Source organism: Nicotiana sylvestris, chromosome 2 (genome assembly GCF_000393655.2).
Source record: "Nicotiana sylvestris chromosome 2, ASM39365v2, whole genome shotgun sequence".
NCBI classification, from domain to species: Eukaryota; Viridiplantae; Streptophyta; class Magnoliopsida; order Solanales; family Solanaceae; genus Nicotiana; species Nicotiana sylvestris.
The window spans coordinates 87104397-87121585 of record NC_091058.1 but is presented as its reverse complement, the minus strand read 5'-3'; the positions used below and the strand labels follow the sequence as shown (position 1 = coordinate 87121585).

At 35.3% G+C, this 17189-nt stretch overlaps 2 protein-coding genes across 2 annotated transcripts; one reads left to right on the top strand and one right to left on the bottom strand.

The window, feature by feature from the left end:
- Positions 1–4712: 4712 nt before the first annotated feature.
- On the bottom strand, positions 4713–6021 carry LOC104227315 (uncharacterized). The gene is made up of 2 exons (XM_009779540.2): positions 5905–6021; positions 4713–5153 (listed from the first exon to the last, which is right to left on the bottom strand). Exons 1-2 carry the CDS (start codon positions 6019–6021, stop codon positions 4713–4715), a joined length of 558 nt encoding a protein of 185 aa, XP_009777842.2.
- Positions 6022–12680: 6659 nt separating this feature from the next.
- Positions 12681–14323, top strand: LOC138885195 (uncharacterized). Its single transcript, XM_070166105.1, has 2 exons — positions 12681–13288; positions 13894–14323. Exons 1-2 carry the CDS (start codon positions 12681–12683, stop codon positions 14321–14323), a joined length of 1038 nt encoding a protein of 345 aa, XP_070022206.1.
- Positions 14324–17189: the final 2866 nt, after the last annotated feature.

The following is a 17189-nucleotide window of genomic DNA, read 5'->3' as shown; positions in this document are numbered from 1 at the left end:
GACATTTAAGAGGACCCCGCAATTTATGCATTTTTGTTTAGCAGGGCTCGCCTCATTTATTATTTAAAGACCAACCTAAAGCAAACTACAATTTTCTACTTAGTTTGTCTCTAATAATAACAGAAAAAGCCCTAATTAATTAGTATTGTTCAAGAACTAATATACTTACGTCCTTGACTTTTATTCAAAATTTCAGTAATTCCCTGGGGCTTCAAGCTCAGCCCAGTAAGAATAAGACACAGTCAAAACTCAAGTTGGGCTTCGGACAGACTTCATTCAGGCCCACCCTTGACATTCAGGCTTATTAACTTGCAAATGATGGAGCTATTTGACATTTATTCAAATCAACACTTGACATACTCATATGCTCATCTCAATAAAATTCAAAACAGCTAGACGTCTAAACCGACTGGATTGGAATTATATTCTAAAATTCAGATTTTTCTTATCTATTTACCTACTAGTGAACTTCTGGATATTACTAAAGACAAAACAAACTGGGAAACGTGAATTGAATTTTAACAAAAATAGTCATGAATATAAACCTCAGATGAGCAGGCTAAGCAACTTAATTATGAGATTTTACTTACACTAACACGAACAGGTTAATAGCCTAACTTCACACTATATTCACATCTAATCATCATACAACTAAACTAAACCACTTGATGAAATGTAGATGTTGATATGAGTAACTAATCTACTGATCTTAGCTACTGCAATAAAAAGTTGTTTGAGACGTCTCTTCAACTTGAAATTAAAATTAATGTGGATATCATGCGCTGATCTCAAAATCAATTGCAACACCCAAACTATTTCTGATTTTTTTTTATTTTTTAAAACAAAACCGTTAAACTAAAGCAAGTTCTAAGCTATACTAAGGCTACAACTGGATAACCACAAATTAACAGTCCCAAACAGTCCAATTAGGTACAAATTACGCAGTCCGAGTTTCATGTGAATATAAATCCAATTAGACTACACTACACAGTTACATATCATTAATATCTACTTAACTACAGATGTATAGTCGTCCAAACATGCATCATCCAGTAAACAAATGTCTGAGTACTTTCATTTCATGTTCATCACAAAGCTACATCAATTTGAGTTCAAGTGTGCACCTGGAAATGAAAGAAGGAAGCAGAAAAATGAGGTATCAGCAGTAACCAACAACAACAGTAGTATTCAACACCTGAAAATGAACCAGCAGACTAATTTTGAAACCAAGGGATGTGATACGATAGTCAGACCCTAATTTCAATCTTAGTGAATCAGCAGACCTCAAACCCTACTCGACTAAACTCTTTTTATTATCAGTTAACCAGGAATTGCTTCCATACTAGAAGAAAACTTCAGAAAATACCAAATAACTCAATGAAACAGTGTATTTTTCTGAAATTCTGCAATCGTTTTTGATTTTTTTCTGTATCTATTTATGTGTATCTTTCTTCCTATATCTCTCTTAGAATCCCTTCCAAGTTTTCTTAGCTCTCTGCCCCTGTATATCCAGTGTATCCATAGTGTATATCAGGTGTATACCGCTCTCTCCGCCCCTTATTTTTTTTCCTCTCCGAATTTCCTAGCCTTCTACCCTCTTTGAATATTCTCCCTCTCTCAGAATCTCTTCCAAGTTTTCTTAGCTCTCTACCCCTGTATATCCAGTGTATCCAGAGTGTATATTGAGTGTATACCACTCTCTCCGCCCCCTCTTTTTTCTCTCTAATCTGATTTTCAACTCCGTTAAATGGGCATTCAATTAGTGCATTTGCCACTACCAATTCAACTTTTCATTTCTTTAATCATCCACTTAATTGTCCACTCAATTAGTGCTTTTAGTTAATTTGACAATACAAATACTACCCTACCACTATTATAGCTTCTCAATTAGTAAATTGGCCCAACCATATTTTCTTCTTCTTATTCTCAATGGGTTTGGCTGAGTTTTGGTTTTGGGCCTGGCTAAATTGGCTCAACCAGATTTTCCTCTTCTTATTCTCTTTTCCTTTGCAATTTTCTTTTCCTTTTTCTTTTCAACAATTAAAACTAAAATCCTAATTAATTATAAAACACCAAATTAACTTAAAAATACTAATTAATTCTAACTAATAATTATCACAAATAATTAAATGCCAAATTAAAAGAAAATCACACAATTTGACTAAAATTACAAAAATATGTTATATTTTTTTGAATTTTCATTTTTGTAAAACATCTAATTATTAATTAATTCCAAAAAATGTAAAAATCAAATATCAAATGAAAATTCTATATTTTTGTATTTTTAATGCATTAACAAAATTAAACATGCACACAAATACATGCGAACAATCAGGGAAATCACACAATAATTCCTAAAAATAATACATAATTAAAGAAAAGACCCAATTTTGGGAATTCTTTTGGAGTAATTCGTATGAGGCAAAAAATCGCGTGCTCACAATAGTCAGTTTAATTGAATTGTATTAATCAACTATAGTCAGCTGAATTCAATTGCTATATTCACCTTTATTCAACTTCTGCATTCAGTTGTATTCAGCTGTATTTTGGTGTATTCAGATGTATTTAGTTATAGTTAGTTGAATTGAACTGTATTAATCGACTATAGTTAGCTGTATTCAATTGTTATATTCAGCTTTATTAAACATCTTTATTCAGCTGTATTCAGCTAATTTCAATTAAATTCAACTATTTTAATCAGCTGTAGTCAGATGTATTCAAGTGCATTTCTCTGTATTCAGTTGTATTCAACTGTAGACAGTCATATTGAAGTCTTTAAATCATAAGTAGTCAATTGTATTATTCAGCTATATTCAGTTGTTTTCAATTATTTTAATCAGATGTAGTAAGCTATAGTCAGTTGTAGTCAACAGTTTTATTCACATACAATCTGTTGTATTCAACTGTATTTTTCATATGTATTTCTCTGTATTCAGCTATATTCTTTAATAGTTTGATTAATTGGACTCACACCATGTACTTAACTTTGTGTATAGCATATTGACGTCATATTCTACTATTTGAGAAAGAAGGGAAAGTACAATCAAACAAGCAACTTCAAGTATACAACTGTTGATTGTATATTCAAGACAAGAATCGCTGAAATATTCGACAGGTATGCTGATACAAATAGTAATGCTAATGTAGCCAAAGAAGAGGATGTGGTATGTGAGTACATAAGAGGCTACAGATTGCATGCAAATGTACCTTGGCATACTGTGGATAATGTCATGATACCAGTCAACTTGAAGGACAAACTACACTGGGTATTGGCTATTGTCTCATTCAAGGATAGATGTATTAAAGTGTATGACTCGTACAGATCTGCAGGTCATGATGCTTATGTAGTTTCTGAGATTGATAAGCTAGATAAGCTTGTACCTCTATATCTATCAATCAGTGGCTTTTACAGAGATAGTCAAGGCATAGATTGGTCTACTTACTCAGCATACACTGGCAAGTCACATAATGATCCCTTTGAAGTTTTTTTTTATTTCAGATCTGCCTCAACAGAAAGTTGGTAGCATGTAAGTATTCAAGCATCATTATTGTATGCTATATACAAATCTAATTGTATGCATTATTTTTAATTGTTTCAATCAATTATTTTTTAGGGATTGTGGGGTGCATGTTGCAGCATACGCAGAGTTATTGAGCACTCTTGGAGAGATTACACAAATAACATTTGATTCCTCTCTACTTCATCAAAGATATGGTGCTCTCCTCTAGGACTATGCTATGCGGAAGATAGACGTTGATGCCATAAGCGAGAATGAAGCACCTTCAAAGATTGCTAGGCAAATTACGGAGTCAGATTCAAGGATGCAGATAGTATTAGAGTAGCTTTAGGTTATTGTAGTTTTGGAGTGTAGTTTCAAGATGAATACTATTTTGAGTAGTTTTTGGTGTAAATGGTATTTAGTTTGAAAAACTTATCACTTTATCAACAGTGTTCGTGTATGACAATTGCAACTTTTCAATCATTGTTTCACTGATTTGTTCATAAGTATTCATGCTTATTCTTCAGTTTGGATACATATTTATCTTACAGGATTCACGTATGTGTTAATACCAAGCAACTTTACTTGAACACGTTTTAGTTAATGAACATGTTAATGTCAAAGTCAGAAACTTTATGTATGCTGATGGTAGGTTATATAAAAGAATTCAGATGTATTTTTTTCTGGATTCAGTTATATTCAGTTGTATTTAACTGTCAAGTTCAGTTGTATTCAGTTGTATTCAGTAGCATCTATTTAGATGTATCTTCCAAGTTCAGATAACACATATTAAAGAACACAATTTCAGATGTATTAAACAGATTTTACGTAATCAGTTGTATTCAGATGTACTCAGTTGTATTCAACTTGTTTTATTCAGTAGTAGTTAGTTGTATTTAAGTGTATTATTCAGTTGTATTCAATTGTATTTTGATGTATTCATTTACATTCAGTGCTACTCAACTGTATTATTCATAAAAATACTTAGCTGTATCTAGTTGTATTTTTTAGTATTCATCCATACTGAGTTATACTCAACTGTATAGTGCATATGTATTTATCTGTATAAAAATATTTCAACTATATGTATTTAGAAACTATTCATGAAAGTCATTTCAGAATATATTACTTGACAATGAGAATTTATTACTTGACAATGTTAACATAAGTATTGACAAATCGTTGAAGCACTAATACATGTCAGAGTGTTAACTATTTATTACGTGGAGCATTTCTACACGTTCGCTTGTTATGTCCTCTCTGCCCACATATGCTACATGAATGTTGATTTTTCGGCTGCAGCAATTCACTTAATGTTTTATCGCGCTTCTTCTTTGGCCTTCCAGGAGGTCTTTTCCATTTGGGTGGTAGTACAACCTCCTCTGCAGCATGTTCTGGTATATTCCAGTCATTTCTGTCCGGTAGCGGGTACACTGGCAAATCATATGTCATTACAATTGTATTTGGTTTGTAATAGTTAGAGCAATATTCTTCTGGCATTAGAAACTTGCTCTTCAATACAGCCCAAGCATGTGGGCATGGCAATTCATCAACTTGGAACCTCCCACAAACACATTTTCTCTCTAAAAGGCAGACTGTGTAATTTCTCCCACCATCGTTAACCGTATGTAAGTATTCAGTTGATGGTACCACCTACATTTAAAAATAGAAATATAAGTTTTGAGCACATATATCTGAATTACCAAATGTATAATGCTGAATTAATAAGTTACATACAACTGAAATTTTTGCATATAGATGAATACATCAAATATTTAGACCAGCACAATACCAACTGCTGTTAGTGCAGAACTTATCAGAATTCTGTTGTACTTTAGGCAACATGATACTAACAAAAGCATTAGAATCATACTTTAGAAGCATTTGAATTGAACTGTATTAATCAGCTATAGTTAGCTGTATTCAATTTTTATATTCAGCTTTATTCAACATCTTTATTCAGCTGTATTCAGCTAATTTCAATTGTTTTAATCTGCTGTAGTCAGATATATTCAACTGCATTTGTATTCAAGATGTATTCAGCTGTATTCAGTTGTATTCAATTAATCAACTGTTTTAATCTGCTGTACTTTAGGCAACAGGATGCTAACAAAAGCATTAGAATCATACGTATTGACAATACATATTAAAATTACATATAATACAACTTTGTTAATTATATTCTGATGTATTCCAATAGTTTTTGCAGCATGTTTTTAGTTATATTCAGTTCTATTCATATCAGATCTACGAAAAAATATATCTTTTATGAGTTTGAATATAGTTGTATTCATATGTATTAATGGTAGTTCTACTTAAAAAATCATTGTATTCAGTTGTATTCATTCCATTAATTCAGTAACAATTAAGCTATATACAACAATGATGTTAAAATATATCTTACAGTCATACGTGTAGACATTTCCTCATTCAAAGTCAGCATCCCCTGGTATTTTTTTCCAAGTGTCGTGTATGTCTGTGTAGCTTCTTTGCGGTTACTATAATTCCAACGTCCAAACATCTTCCTAACTTCTTCGAGGAAGTCGTATATTGGCAATTCCCTTGCTGAAACTAGTGCGACATTGATTGACTAAGCAATATTTGACGTCATTGTCCATCCCCTGTTAACAAGTGCATACAACCTAGTCCACTTTTCGTAACCAGCTAACTCTAAGTATTCTTTCACCCTAATATCAACCTTCTCCACCTTCTCCATCAGACTGTCAAATTCAGCTTGCATGTATGCTTTTGCCATAGAGAAGTATATCTCGCTCAACTTGGCATGGCTCTTTTTGAATTTCTTATATACGTTGTTCCATAGATTCCATATACAAGCAAAATGCGGTACATCTGGATACACTCTCGATACAGATTTAATAATACTCTCATTTCTATCTGAAACGATGCACATGTTTTCCCTTTCACCGTATGCTATCTTGAATTGCTCAAAGAACCACGTCCAAGCAACATCGTTCTCTGAATCAATAACACCATATGCTAGTGGCAATATATGACCTGTAAATACAATTGAGTATAATTATTTTTAAAAAATGTATTTCAATATTTAAAAATATTAACAGATTGTATTATAATTCAGATACTCACCTGCACCATCCAACGTGCTTGCCGAAACGAATGTCCCGGTGTAGTAAGATTTTAGGTGACTTCCATCCACAACAACAATGGGTCTACAATGATCAAACCCCCTTATAAAGGCATACAAGGATATATACACGTACATGAATTTATTTTTTGGCGATTTTACCATTCTTATGTGGGAACCTGGATATGTCATATCCATTGTGTATAAGTATCCTGGTAATTTTTTGTATGAACCAACCGGTTCACCTCTCAGAAAATTCATTGCATTTTTTTAGCCCTCCACGCCAACATGTAGCTAACATATACACCTAAATCTAATTTCACATCATCAATAATATCCCTTGGAGTGTATTTCCTCTTATGGTTTGTAAGATTAGGCCTTATCATACCACCTATAAGGCTGCTACTAGCCTGCCGCTGCTCATACACCTTGTCCTTCAGCGGACATGTATGGTTATCATTGAATTCTCTCACTTTGAATAGTTCTGATTTGTTAATACTTGAAGCCTTAAACCTCCATTCACAATCTTCTGAAATGCATAAGAATGCATAGCTGCAAAGAATTAATTATTTTACATTTGATTAGCATAAGTGTTTACAAAAAATGCAGCTCATATACAGATAAATATAATCTGACATAGATACATCCTGACATCTATATATATAAATTTTTATACTACTGAATTCCATTATAGTTATATGCGTTTGAATACAATGAATACAACTGAATACACTTAATACCACAATAGACATAATAAGAAAATAATTAGAGCCACTGTTGTGTATTTATACCAGTAAAATACATATGAATACATGTATTTAAATGCCCTAAACAAACATATGTTTACTTCATCTGTGATCATCTAGATGAAATACACAAATACGCATAAATACAACGACGTTAAACTTACAGCTCGAACAAATAATCGAAAATACAATGGAAAAAAAATTTAAATACATGCAAACCTGACAGCATTAGACCTATCAACCCGGAATTGAAACCTTTGAGCTATAGCATAATTCTCCATCACCTCTTTCAATGTAGCCTTATCCTTATAAACTTGTCCAGCCATAACCTCCTTTTGATTAGTTTTTGAAATTATCAAATCCTTGTGGAGTTCGAACACTCCAATCGCTTCTCCTGAATTGACAAAATCTAGAGCCAGTGTATCATATGTAGCGGAATCGTACCTTTGAACTCCTTCGTCTATTTGCACAATGTCGCCTTGATTTAAACTACCTTCGGATATAAGATCTTTTTCGATAATTGTTATGCACAAAGGATACATCCCAAATTCTCTGTTCTCTTTTTTCAATTCTACATAAACTCTGTAACCCATATCATTGTGTATTTCCATTGGTGTGCAATTTCCTTCTACTTTGTATTGTATTTTAATGGTCTTGGAGCTCAAATCGATACCCAATTGATTTGAAATTGAAACAACCAGATCATTAAAGGAGGCATACTCCTTTATCAGTATTCCCTCAATTGAAAAATCGATGTAATTGCCCTCATCGTTCCACTTGCCAGAATGACGCAACAAAACTGTTAAACTTGCCATATGTATAGAGGATAAATACCTTATTTTCTATATAATTTGTATCAATCGAAAAAAAAGAGAAGAGAATGGAAGAAGTTCGATCAGATGTTGCTCTGTTTTTTCGCTGTATTCACGTTTCTGAGATGCTGTCTTTGAGCAGAATACAGATTAATGTGTACTAGTTTTAGTTCGTTGAGTTAATTTAGGAGAATATCATGTGATTTGATTTCCTTCCGTTTTTAACAAGTTTAACCTTCCAGATTCTGCGCAGATACGTTACTGTATTTCACGTTAAAGCCGCTTAAATACAGTTAAATACATATCAGATTTAGCTGGAATTCCTGTTTTTACGCCTATTTTTTTGATTGTATTAATGAATACAACATCTCAAATACATGAAATACATTGTATAAAAACATAAAAGATATCTATAACACGAATATAGCAAAGAGTATCTATAAAGGGCTAATTAGACCTAAAAGATGTGCTTTATGAAAAATTCTCATAAAAGAAACTTCTTAGGCATTCTTAGGCCCATATTGTCAGCCCCATTTGTGCTGTATTTGATATGTCTGCTTTACAGAAAATATCTTTGCCCCTGCTTTTGTATATTACTACTTCTATTGCTATAGTATATTTTAGTAAATAAAGAAAATATTTGAGGCATTTTTAAGGCCCAAATTGTCGACCCCAGTTGTATTGTATGTAGAGATTTTATTCCAGTTGAAACCAGACATTTGCTCCATATTTTTGAAGCTTTACTTAAGCAAAAACAAGAATAGAAAGATCCTTAAACTTTGTTTGAAATGAAAAATAATGCCGAGAACCTGGTGGTAACCATTGAAAGACTTATTAATACTTTACCATTGTTTTTACTCTTCAGTCATTAGTTCTTAATTATAATATCAAGCAAAATTAATAAAAAGGGAAAAAGATGATTCATTCTTAATTTGGTATGCTTTTATACTTTATCGTATTAACTTTTATATACTCAAGCTTAATTATTTATTCAACATGTTTACTATTAAACTTAAAAATAGTCATCTATTAGTTCCCAATTAGCATTATTTGACAAAGCTTTTGATAGAATTGTGATACTAAAGCAACTGAGTTACACAAATAATTTTTCAGAATGATCACGTTCCAAATGGTTTCACTACCTAGCAATGAAATGATGAATTGGGTTATAATTAGTTTCCTTCTACTTTTAAAGTACCCAAAATATTTGATGAATTACTTAATGTAAGTTATTATTTTTAATATAAAAATAAAATATCTCCTTGAAATGTATCTTACACTCACTTATTATTTATAATTGTCTTTAATATCATACTCAAAAGTTAAATATAATAACTTTATCTAAAAATTTAGCTAAAATTCTTGAATCGCTAAATGATATATAGTGTTCAATCTAGAGAAAATTGACACATAAAGGATATTTCAAATAGTAAATATTCATTGCCAAATATAGACAAAGAACACCTAAGCAGTTAAATATTTTGCGAAGTTTCCCTTGATGCTTGAGAACATTGATTAATAGTTGATATCTTTTACACGATAGGTTCTATGAAAACACCAATTAAAATAGTATAATATTAGAATTTTCTTCTTTCATCACAATTTTAGTTGTAGTGTTGGGCTCGCGAACTGCTGTTATTGTTGTCATATCCAGCGATTAGCAATACCGAAATTCAAATTTTGACCATGTCGCAACATAAGGTTATCCCAAGGATAACATTAAGGACACAGGGGCGTCCTGTTGAATTTTTTAGTTCAAGAGCTTCATTTGTAGTCAGTTGGAAATTATATTACTTTCTTTGTTCATGTGAGCAACTAAGCTTCATTTGTGTTTTTCAGTTTAATTAAGCTAACAACTTTTAATTATATTTTCAATGCTAAAATTTGTGTTGTCAAAATATCCAAAGGACAAAGTAGCTACTATGGAGTTCACTGTGTGTTTTGAATATGGAAAAACTAAAGATATTTGTCCTGTTACTCATTTGCTTCATGCTCCTATGGCTAGAGGATGAATTATTAAAATCAACAACGGAATGCACATATCCATTGATTTTATCATACATAGAATTTTATAAATCTCAAAAGAAAAATACAAAGGACCATTTAGTTAAATAATCTTATATTAATGCTATTAAATAATTTTCTTAATTATATGTGTCGATATATTAAATGATACTTTTTGAATGGGAAACATCATACTAGAGAACCTATGTACGACCATTTTAAATTACAAAATATAAGTTAGGCAAAAAAATTACTTATGCTAATTAGTGAACTCGATCGTGAAGCAAACTACTTTTACAATTTGATTTTCACGTGATAGTAGGGATCAACAAAATTATGATAGTCTTTCCTTTTAAATGATTTCAAATAATATACGATTAACTCTAGGATCCTTTGAAGATGGACTTTAGTAGAAGTTTTTTCTATAACGAAAATAAATTATAATCGAGTATTTAGCATATTTAGATGTCAGAATTTGAAGTTTATAGTTATGAATTCTAAACTTTTTAATTTACTATCTAAATTAATATTTTGTACATATCCAAATACATAATTTGAATCAAAGTTATATGATTCGATCAAACCCGTAATCAACACTCTACTCCTGAGCATACTGTTAGGGCTACCCTTACTAGTTTCTATAGTAAAGATACCCCTTGATCTAACGGCAAATCTTGCTCCTACTTTAATGCGTTAGCATTAAAAATATCGAGCCATCTTCAGTTTGAATGGTAAAGATGAGAAATTTACTAATATCGAGTGCTAAGAATAAATAAAGCAAATTATTTTCTTCTGTACAAGCGGTATTATTTAAATTGATCTCCAAATTTGTTTTACTTCTGTACTTCCGATCCCAATAACTTTCGTTTCAAAACCCTTTATCTCCAAGAGATTTCTACCCCTTTTCCTTCTAACACATCTTATCAGAGCTGTAGGCAAAAAAAAGTCAGAATAACAGTAGTCCTAGTACAAAAAATGGTGAACAATTTTAATTGGCACCCATTGTAAGAGAGCGAATTCTTTTCAAATTATGAAGTGTTTCTTTATAACCGTTGGAAGTACTACAACGACTTTATATTGAACTTTTCTTATATAGTTAAATTCAACGCTGAACTAATAATTAAAAAATCACTAATTCCAATTCATGCCACTAATTCGAATTTGTAACATTACTTGAGTGACCTACAGAGTAAGCTAAAGATGAATTTCACCATATAATGACTTTGATATCAAAGTACTTGTCTGTTTGAATAAGGATTTCATTGGGCCTACGATTGTTACTCAGGTTCAAGAATTTAACGGCCCAGTTTGTTATTCCCATTTTTGGTTGAAAACACTTCAAACAAACAGTCCAATTCCTAGTAAACCATCTCTATTGCTGTATACGGTTAAAATAGGACTTGTCTAATTTTGCCATTTAATCGAAGACCAGGGGAATCACGTCGAGGGTTAGTCTCGTAATGGATCGGATCAGAGCACGAAGATAAGGTATCAAGCCCGAAAATCGAGGTGCTCGTCGAGATCGAGTTCAACAATGATGGACACCATATTTGACAGACTTTGAACGAAGCGCAATAACGAAAATGCGAGATATCCGTAACTGGTCAAAGATCGCGGCGAAAACCCCGCAACAGATCAGATCAAGGGCGGTTGTTTAGGCTAATCATGGGATTTACTTCTGCAATTAGAGTTATACCATAATTAGGATTCCGCTACTATATAAAGAGGAGTCCCCTTCGTTTGTAGACATCTTACATTCACGAATATCAAAGCAATATAATATTTCTTAGCTTACTTTCTAGTTCATCATCTTATTGCGCCTTTAACTATCTTGCATAACTACTTCGAGGGTATCCGAGCTCGAGGGCTCTGTCTAAACACTGGTTTACTTTATATTATTGTCAATTTGTATCACTTATCTTTACGTTTATTAATTGGTAGTAGGTGAAATCATATATCCTTAAAACCACATTATAAGTTTAATTGTTATCCAATTTTTAGGGTAAACAGTTTGTCGCCCACCGTGGAGCTAAGGATAATAGTGAGTGCCTAGTATTAATCCTCATAACACACTACATTTACACTTGTTCTCGTAAGTGTCTTTGATTTCAAGAATCAACATGTCAACCTCTCAAGCAGTGCCCACTCACACAGACACTGGCCTTGGTCTTCATGGCGAGAACAAGCACATAGTCGCCCCGAGAAATGGAGTACCTCCAATCGATATCAATTCTCGTGTTGTTATTCATGGAAATTTAGGCGCCGACCCTGAAGATAGAGTCCACAGAGATGTCCAGGCAGCCAATCAGAACGCACAGAGTGGTGAAGAAGGCGGGATTAGCCTTCGAATGATATTTGAAATGTTACAAACTCAGCAGACTGCGATAGCCCAACTCCAAAATCAGAATCGAGCACCAAGCAGATCGAACTCGATACATCACAGGAAGTTGTTTATAGGGTCGAACTTGTATAAGAGAAATTGAATGATAATGGATCGGGAACTAACCCCGCCATCATGACGATGCTCAAGGATCTCACAAAACGGATTGAATCAGTAGAAAGGAAAATTGAGGCTAATGATAAAAAGGTAGAAACATACAACTCATGGGTTGATCAAATATCGAGGGCACCCCCGATTCTAAAGGGTTTAGATTCGAAGAAGTTCGTGCAGAAGCCCTTCCCACCAAGTGCGGCTCCGAAGCTCATTCCGAAGAAATTCTATATGCTAGAAATTCCCAAGTACAATGGAAACACTGATCCTAATGAGCATGTCACTTCTTATACATGCACAATAAAAGGAAATGACTCAGAAGATGATGAAATTGAATCTGTTCTGTTGAAAAAATTTGGAGAGACTTTATCAAATGGGGCGATGATATGGTACCACAATTTTCCACCCAATTACATCGATTCCTTTGCCATGCTTGCTGATTCATTCGTAAAGGCTCATGCCGTGGCTATAAAGGTCGCCACTAGGAAAGCGGACCTCTTCAAAGTGAGACAAAGGGACAATGAAATGCTAAGGGAATTCGTATCTCGATTCCAGATGGAACGCATGGACCTACCACCGGTCACCGATGATTGGTTAGTCCAAGCTTTCACTCAAGGTTTGAACGAGCGAAGGTTGGTAGTGTCACGACAACTAAAGCAGAATTTGATTGAATATCTAGCTGTGACTTGGGCCAATATACATAATAGGTACCAGTCGAAGATCAGAGTCGAGGATGATCAGTTAGGATCCCCTTTCCGGTTCCACTTACCCAAAATAGATTCTAAAGAAGAGTTCAAAGAGACATCGGTAGAGAGCCCCGATCAAACAGAGATCGGTACCAACCTTACAGCTTTGATCGCAGAAATAATGGGTCAGGACATAATCCCATTCGAAATGATAGAAAGCATGATCGAGGACAAAGCTCCCGAGGGCTCATAAGTAAGAGTGGCTTCGATAAGCATGTCGAGACCAAGGAAGCGCCACGGTTATCGGAATACAACTTCAGCGTCGATGCATCAAGTATTGTGTCAGCCATTAGACGAATCAAAGATACTAGGTGGCCCAGACCCCTGCAGTCTGATCCTGCTTAAAGAAACCCTAATCAAATATACAAGTACCATGGAACCCATGGTTACAAAACTGAAGACTGTAGACAATTAAGGGATGAGATAGCTCGTTTATTCAACGAAGGTCATCTTCGAGAGTTCTTGAGTGACTGAGCAAAAAATCACTTCAGAGACAGGGATGCAAACATGAAAAACGAACAGGAAGAGCCGCATCACATGCTCCATATGATCGTCGGTGGGGTCGATATTCCTCATGGCCCGATACTCAAACGCACCAAAGTGACAATCACAAGGGAGAAACGTACCCATGACTACTTACCAGAGGATACCTTATCTTTCAACAATGAGGATGCAGAAGGGATCAAACAGCCTCACAACGATGCACTGGTAATATCTATCTTTATGAATAAAATTCAAGTTAAACGTGTGTTAGTTGATCCAGGTAGCTCGGCAAATATTATTCGATCGAGGGTCGTAGAGCAACTCGGCCTCCAGGATCAAATCGTGCCTGCAGCTCAGGTGCTCAATGGTTTCAACATGGCAAGTGAAACCACCAAAGGGGAAATCATGTTGCCAATAAACACTGCCGGAACTATCTAGGAAACAAAGTTCCACGTGATTGAAGGTGATATGAGGTACAACGCAGTGCTCGGAAGACCTTGGATTCATCACATGAGGGTGATACCTTCAATGCTTCATCAAGTCTTGAAATTCCCAACACCGGAAAGAATCAAAACGGTGTACGGTGAACAACCAGTAGCTAAAGAGATGTTTGCATTTGATGAAGTAATACTAGTATCTACGCTAACATCAACAAAGTGACCAGACTCAAAAGAAAAGTAGGAAGTCAAATAGCAACCACAGTCGCTGACCTCGACTAGATTGGAACAACATGAAACTTTTGAGGATGATGATTATCCGATACCTCGAACCTTCTTAATTCCCGATGATTCCGATGCCACGAAGTCAACGGCCAAAGAGCTGGAACAAGTCATACTAATCGAACATATGCCCGATTGAAAGTTATACCTGGGAAGGGGTTAACTTCCGAGCTCAGGGAAAAACTCATTAAATTCCTTATTAAAAATATGGATTGTTTTGCTTGGTCACACCATGACATGACAGGTATCCCACCGGAGATTATCATCGATTGAGTTTGGACCCAAAGTTTAGGCCGGTAAAGCAAAAGAGAAGGCCACGGTCTGAGGTAAAACATGCATTCATCAAGGATGAGGTAACCAAACTTCTCAAAATAGGATCCATCCGAGAAGTAAAATATCCCGAATAGTTAGTAAATGTAGTTGTAGTCCCCAAGAAGGGGAATAAACTTAGAATGTGCATAGGCTACAAAGACTTAAACAAAGCATGTACTAAGGACTCCTTTCGTCTGCCGAATATCGATCGCATGATCGATGCCGCGGCCGGCCATGAGATCCTCAGTTTTCTCGATGCCTACTCCGGGTTCAACCAAATACAAATAATCCCAGAGGATTAGGAAAAGACTTCGTTTATTACTAAGTACAATACTTATTGCTATAATGTAATGTCATTTGGGCTGAAAAATGCTGGTGCTACTTATCAACGGCTAGTAAACCAAATGTTCGAAGAACAAATAGGTAAATCAATGGAGTTTTATATTGATGACATGCTAGTTAAGTCCCTGCGTGCAGAGGACCATTTGACACATTTGCAGGAAACCTTCAGCATATTGAGAAAATACAACATGAAGCTCAACCCCGAGAAAAGTGCATTCGGGGTCGGTTTGGGAAAGTTCCTCGGTTTTATGGTGTCAAATCAAGGAATCGAAATCAACCCTGATAAAATCAAGGCAATCGAAGACATCACAGTCGTGGACAATGTTAAAGCCATACAATGATTAACAGGGCGGATAGACGCTTTAGGCCGGTTCATCTTGAGGTCTTCGGATCGAAGTCACAGCAGGTTCTTCTCACTGCTAAAAAAGAAAAACAATTTTACTTGGACTCCGGAATGCCAACAGGCATTGGAAGAATTAAAGCGGTATCTTTCGAGCCCACCATTGCTTTATACTCCAAAAGTAGACGAGCAACTCTACTTATATTTGGTAGTCTTGGAGGTCGCGATAAGTGGTGTCCTAGTTCGAGAAGAGCAAGGTACGTAATTTACTATTTACTATGTTAGCCGAACTTTAGGCGAAGCCGAGACCCGGTACCCGTACTTAGAAAAATTAGCGCTTGCTCTAATAAGCACCTTTAGGAAATTAAAACCGTATTTTCAATGTCACCCAAATATGTTGTACCCATTTACCCCCTTCACAATATTTTGCACAAGCCCGAACTCTCGGGCCGACTGGCCAAATTGGCCGTCAAAATCAGTGAGTACGATATCGAATATTAACCCCAAACGACCATCAAGTCTCAAATCTTAGTAGACTTCGTGGCCGACTTCACGTCAGCCCTCATACCCGAGGTCAAAAAAGGAACTATTTCTAAAATCAGGTACATCCTCGAGAGTGTGGACCCTTTTCACAGATGGTGCTTCAAATGTGAAGGGGTCCGAACTAGGCATCATTTTGAAGCCACCCACAGGCAATACAATTAGATAATCTATCAAAACCCCAAAGTTGACTAACAATGAGGCCGAATATGAGGCCATGATTGTAGGTCTTGAGCTAGCTAAAACTTTGGGAGCTGAGGTCATCGAGGCCAAGTGTGATTCCCTACTCGTGGTTAACCAAGTAAACAAAACCTTCGAGGTTCGAGAAGATCGAATGTAGAGGTACTTGGAAAAATTACAGGTAACCCTATACCGGTTTAAAGAATGGACCCTACAACATGTACCTCGAGAGCAGAACAATGAGGATGATGCCCTTGCAAATTTGGGGTCGTCAGTCAAAGATAACGAAATTAGCTCGAGGACTGTTATACAACTTTCAAAATCGGTAATCGAAGAAGGCCATGCGGAAATAAATTCCACAAGCCTAACTTGGGATTGGAGGAACAAATATATTGATTATCTAAAGAATGGGAAACTTCCGTCGGACCCTAAGGAATCGAGGACTCTGCAAACGAAAGCTGCACGATTCACATTGGCCGAAGATGGAATATTGTAAAGAAGGATGTTCGATGGGTCCTTGGCAATATGTTTAGGTCTGGGAGACACCGACTACGTCTTACGAAAAATTCACGAGGGTACTTGCGGGAACCATTCCGGTGCCAAATCACTGGTTCACAAAGTCATCAAAGCAGGATACTATTGGGACAATATGGAAAAAGATACTAAGGAGTTCGTTCGAAAATGCGACTAATGCAAAAGACATGCACCAATGATCCACCAGCCCGGGGAGCAACTTCATTCAGTCATATCCCCATGCCCGTTCATGAAATGAGGAATGGATATCGTCGGCCCTCTACCATCGGCCCCAGGTAAAGCTAAGTTCATTTTATTTATGACTAACTATTTCTATAAGTGGGTTGAAGCACAGGCC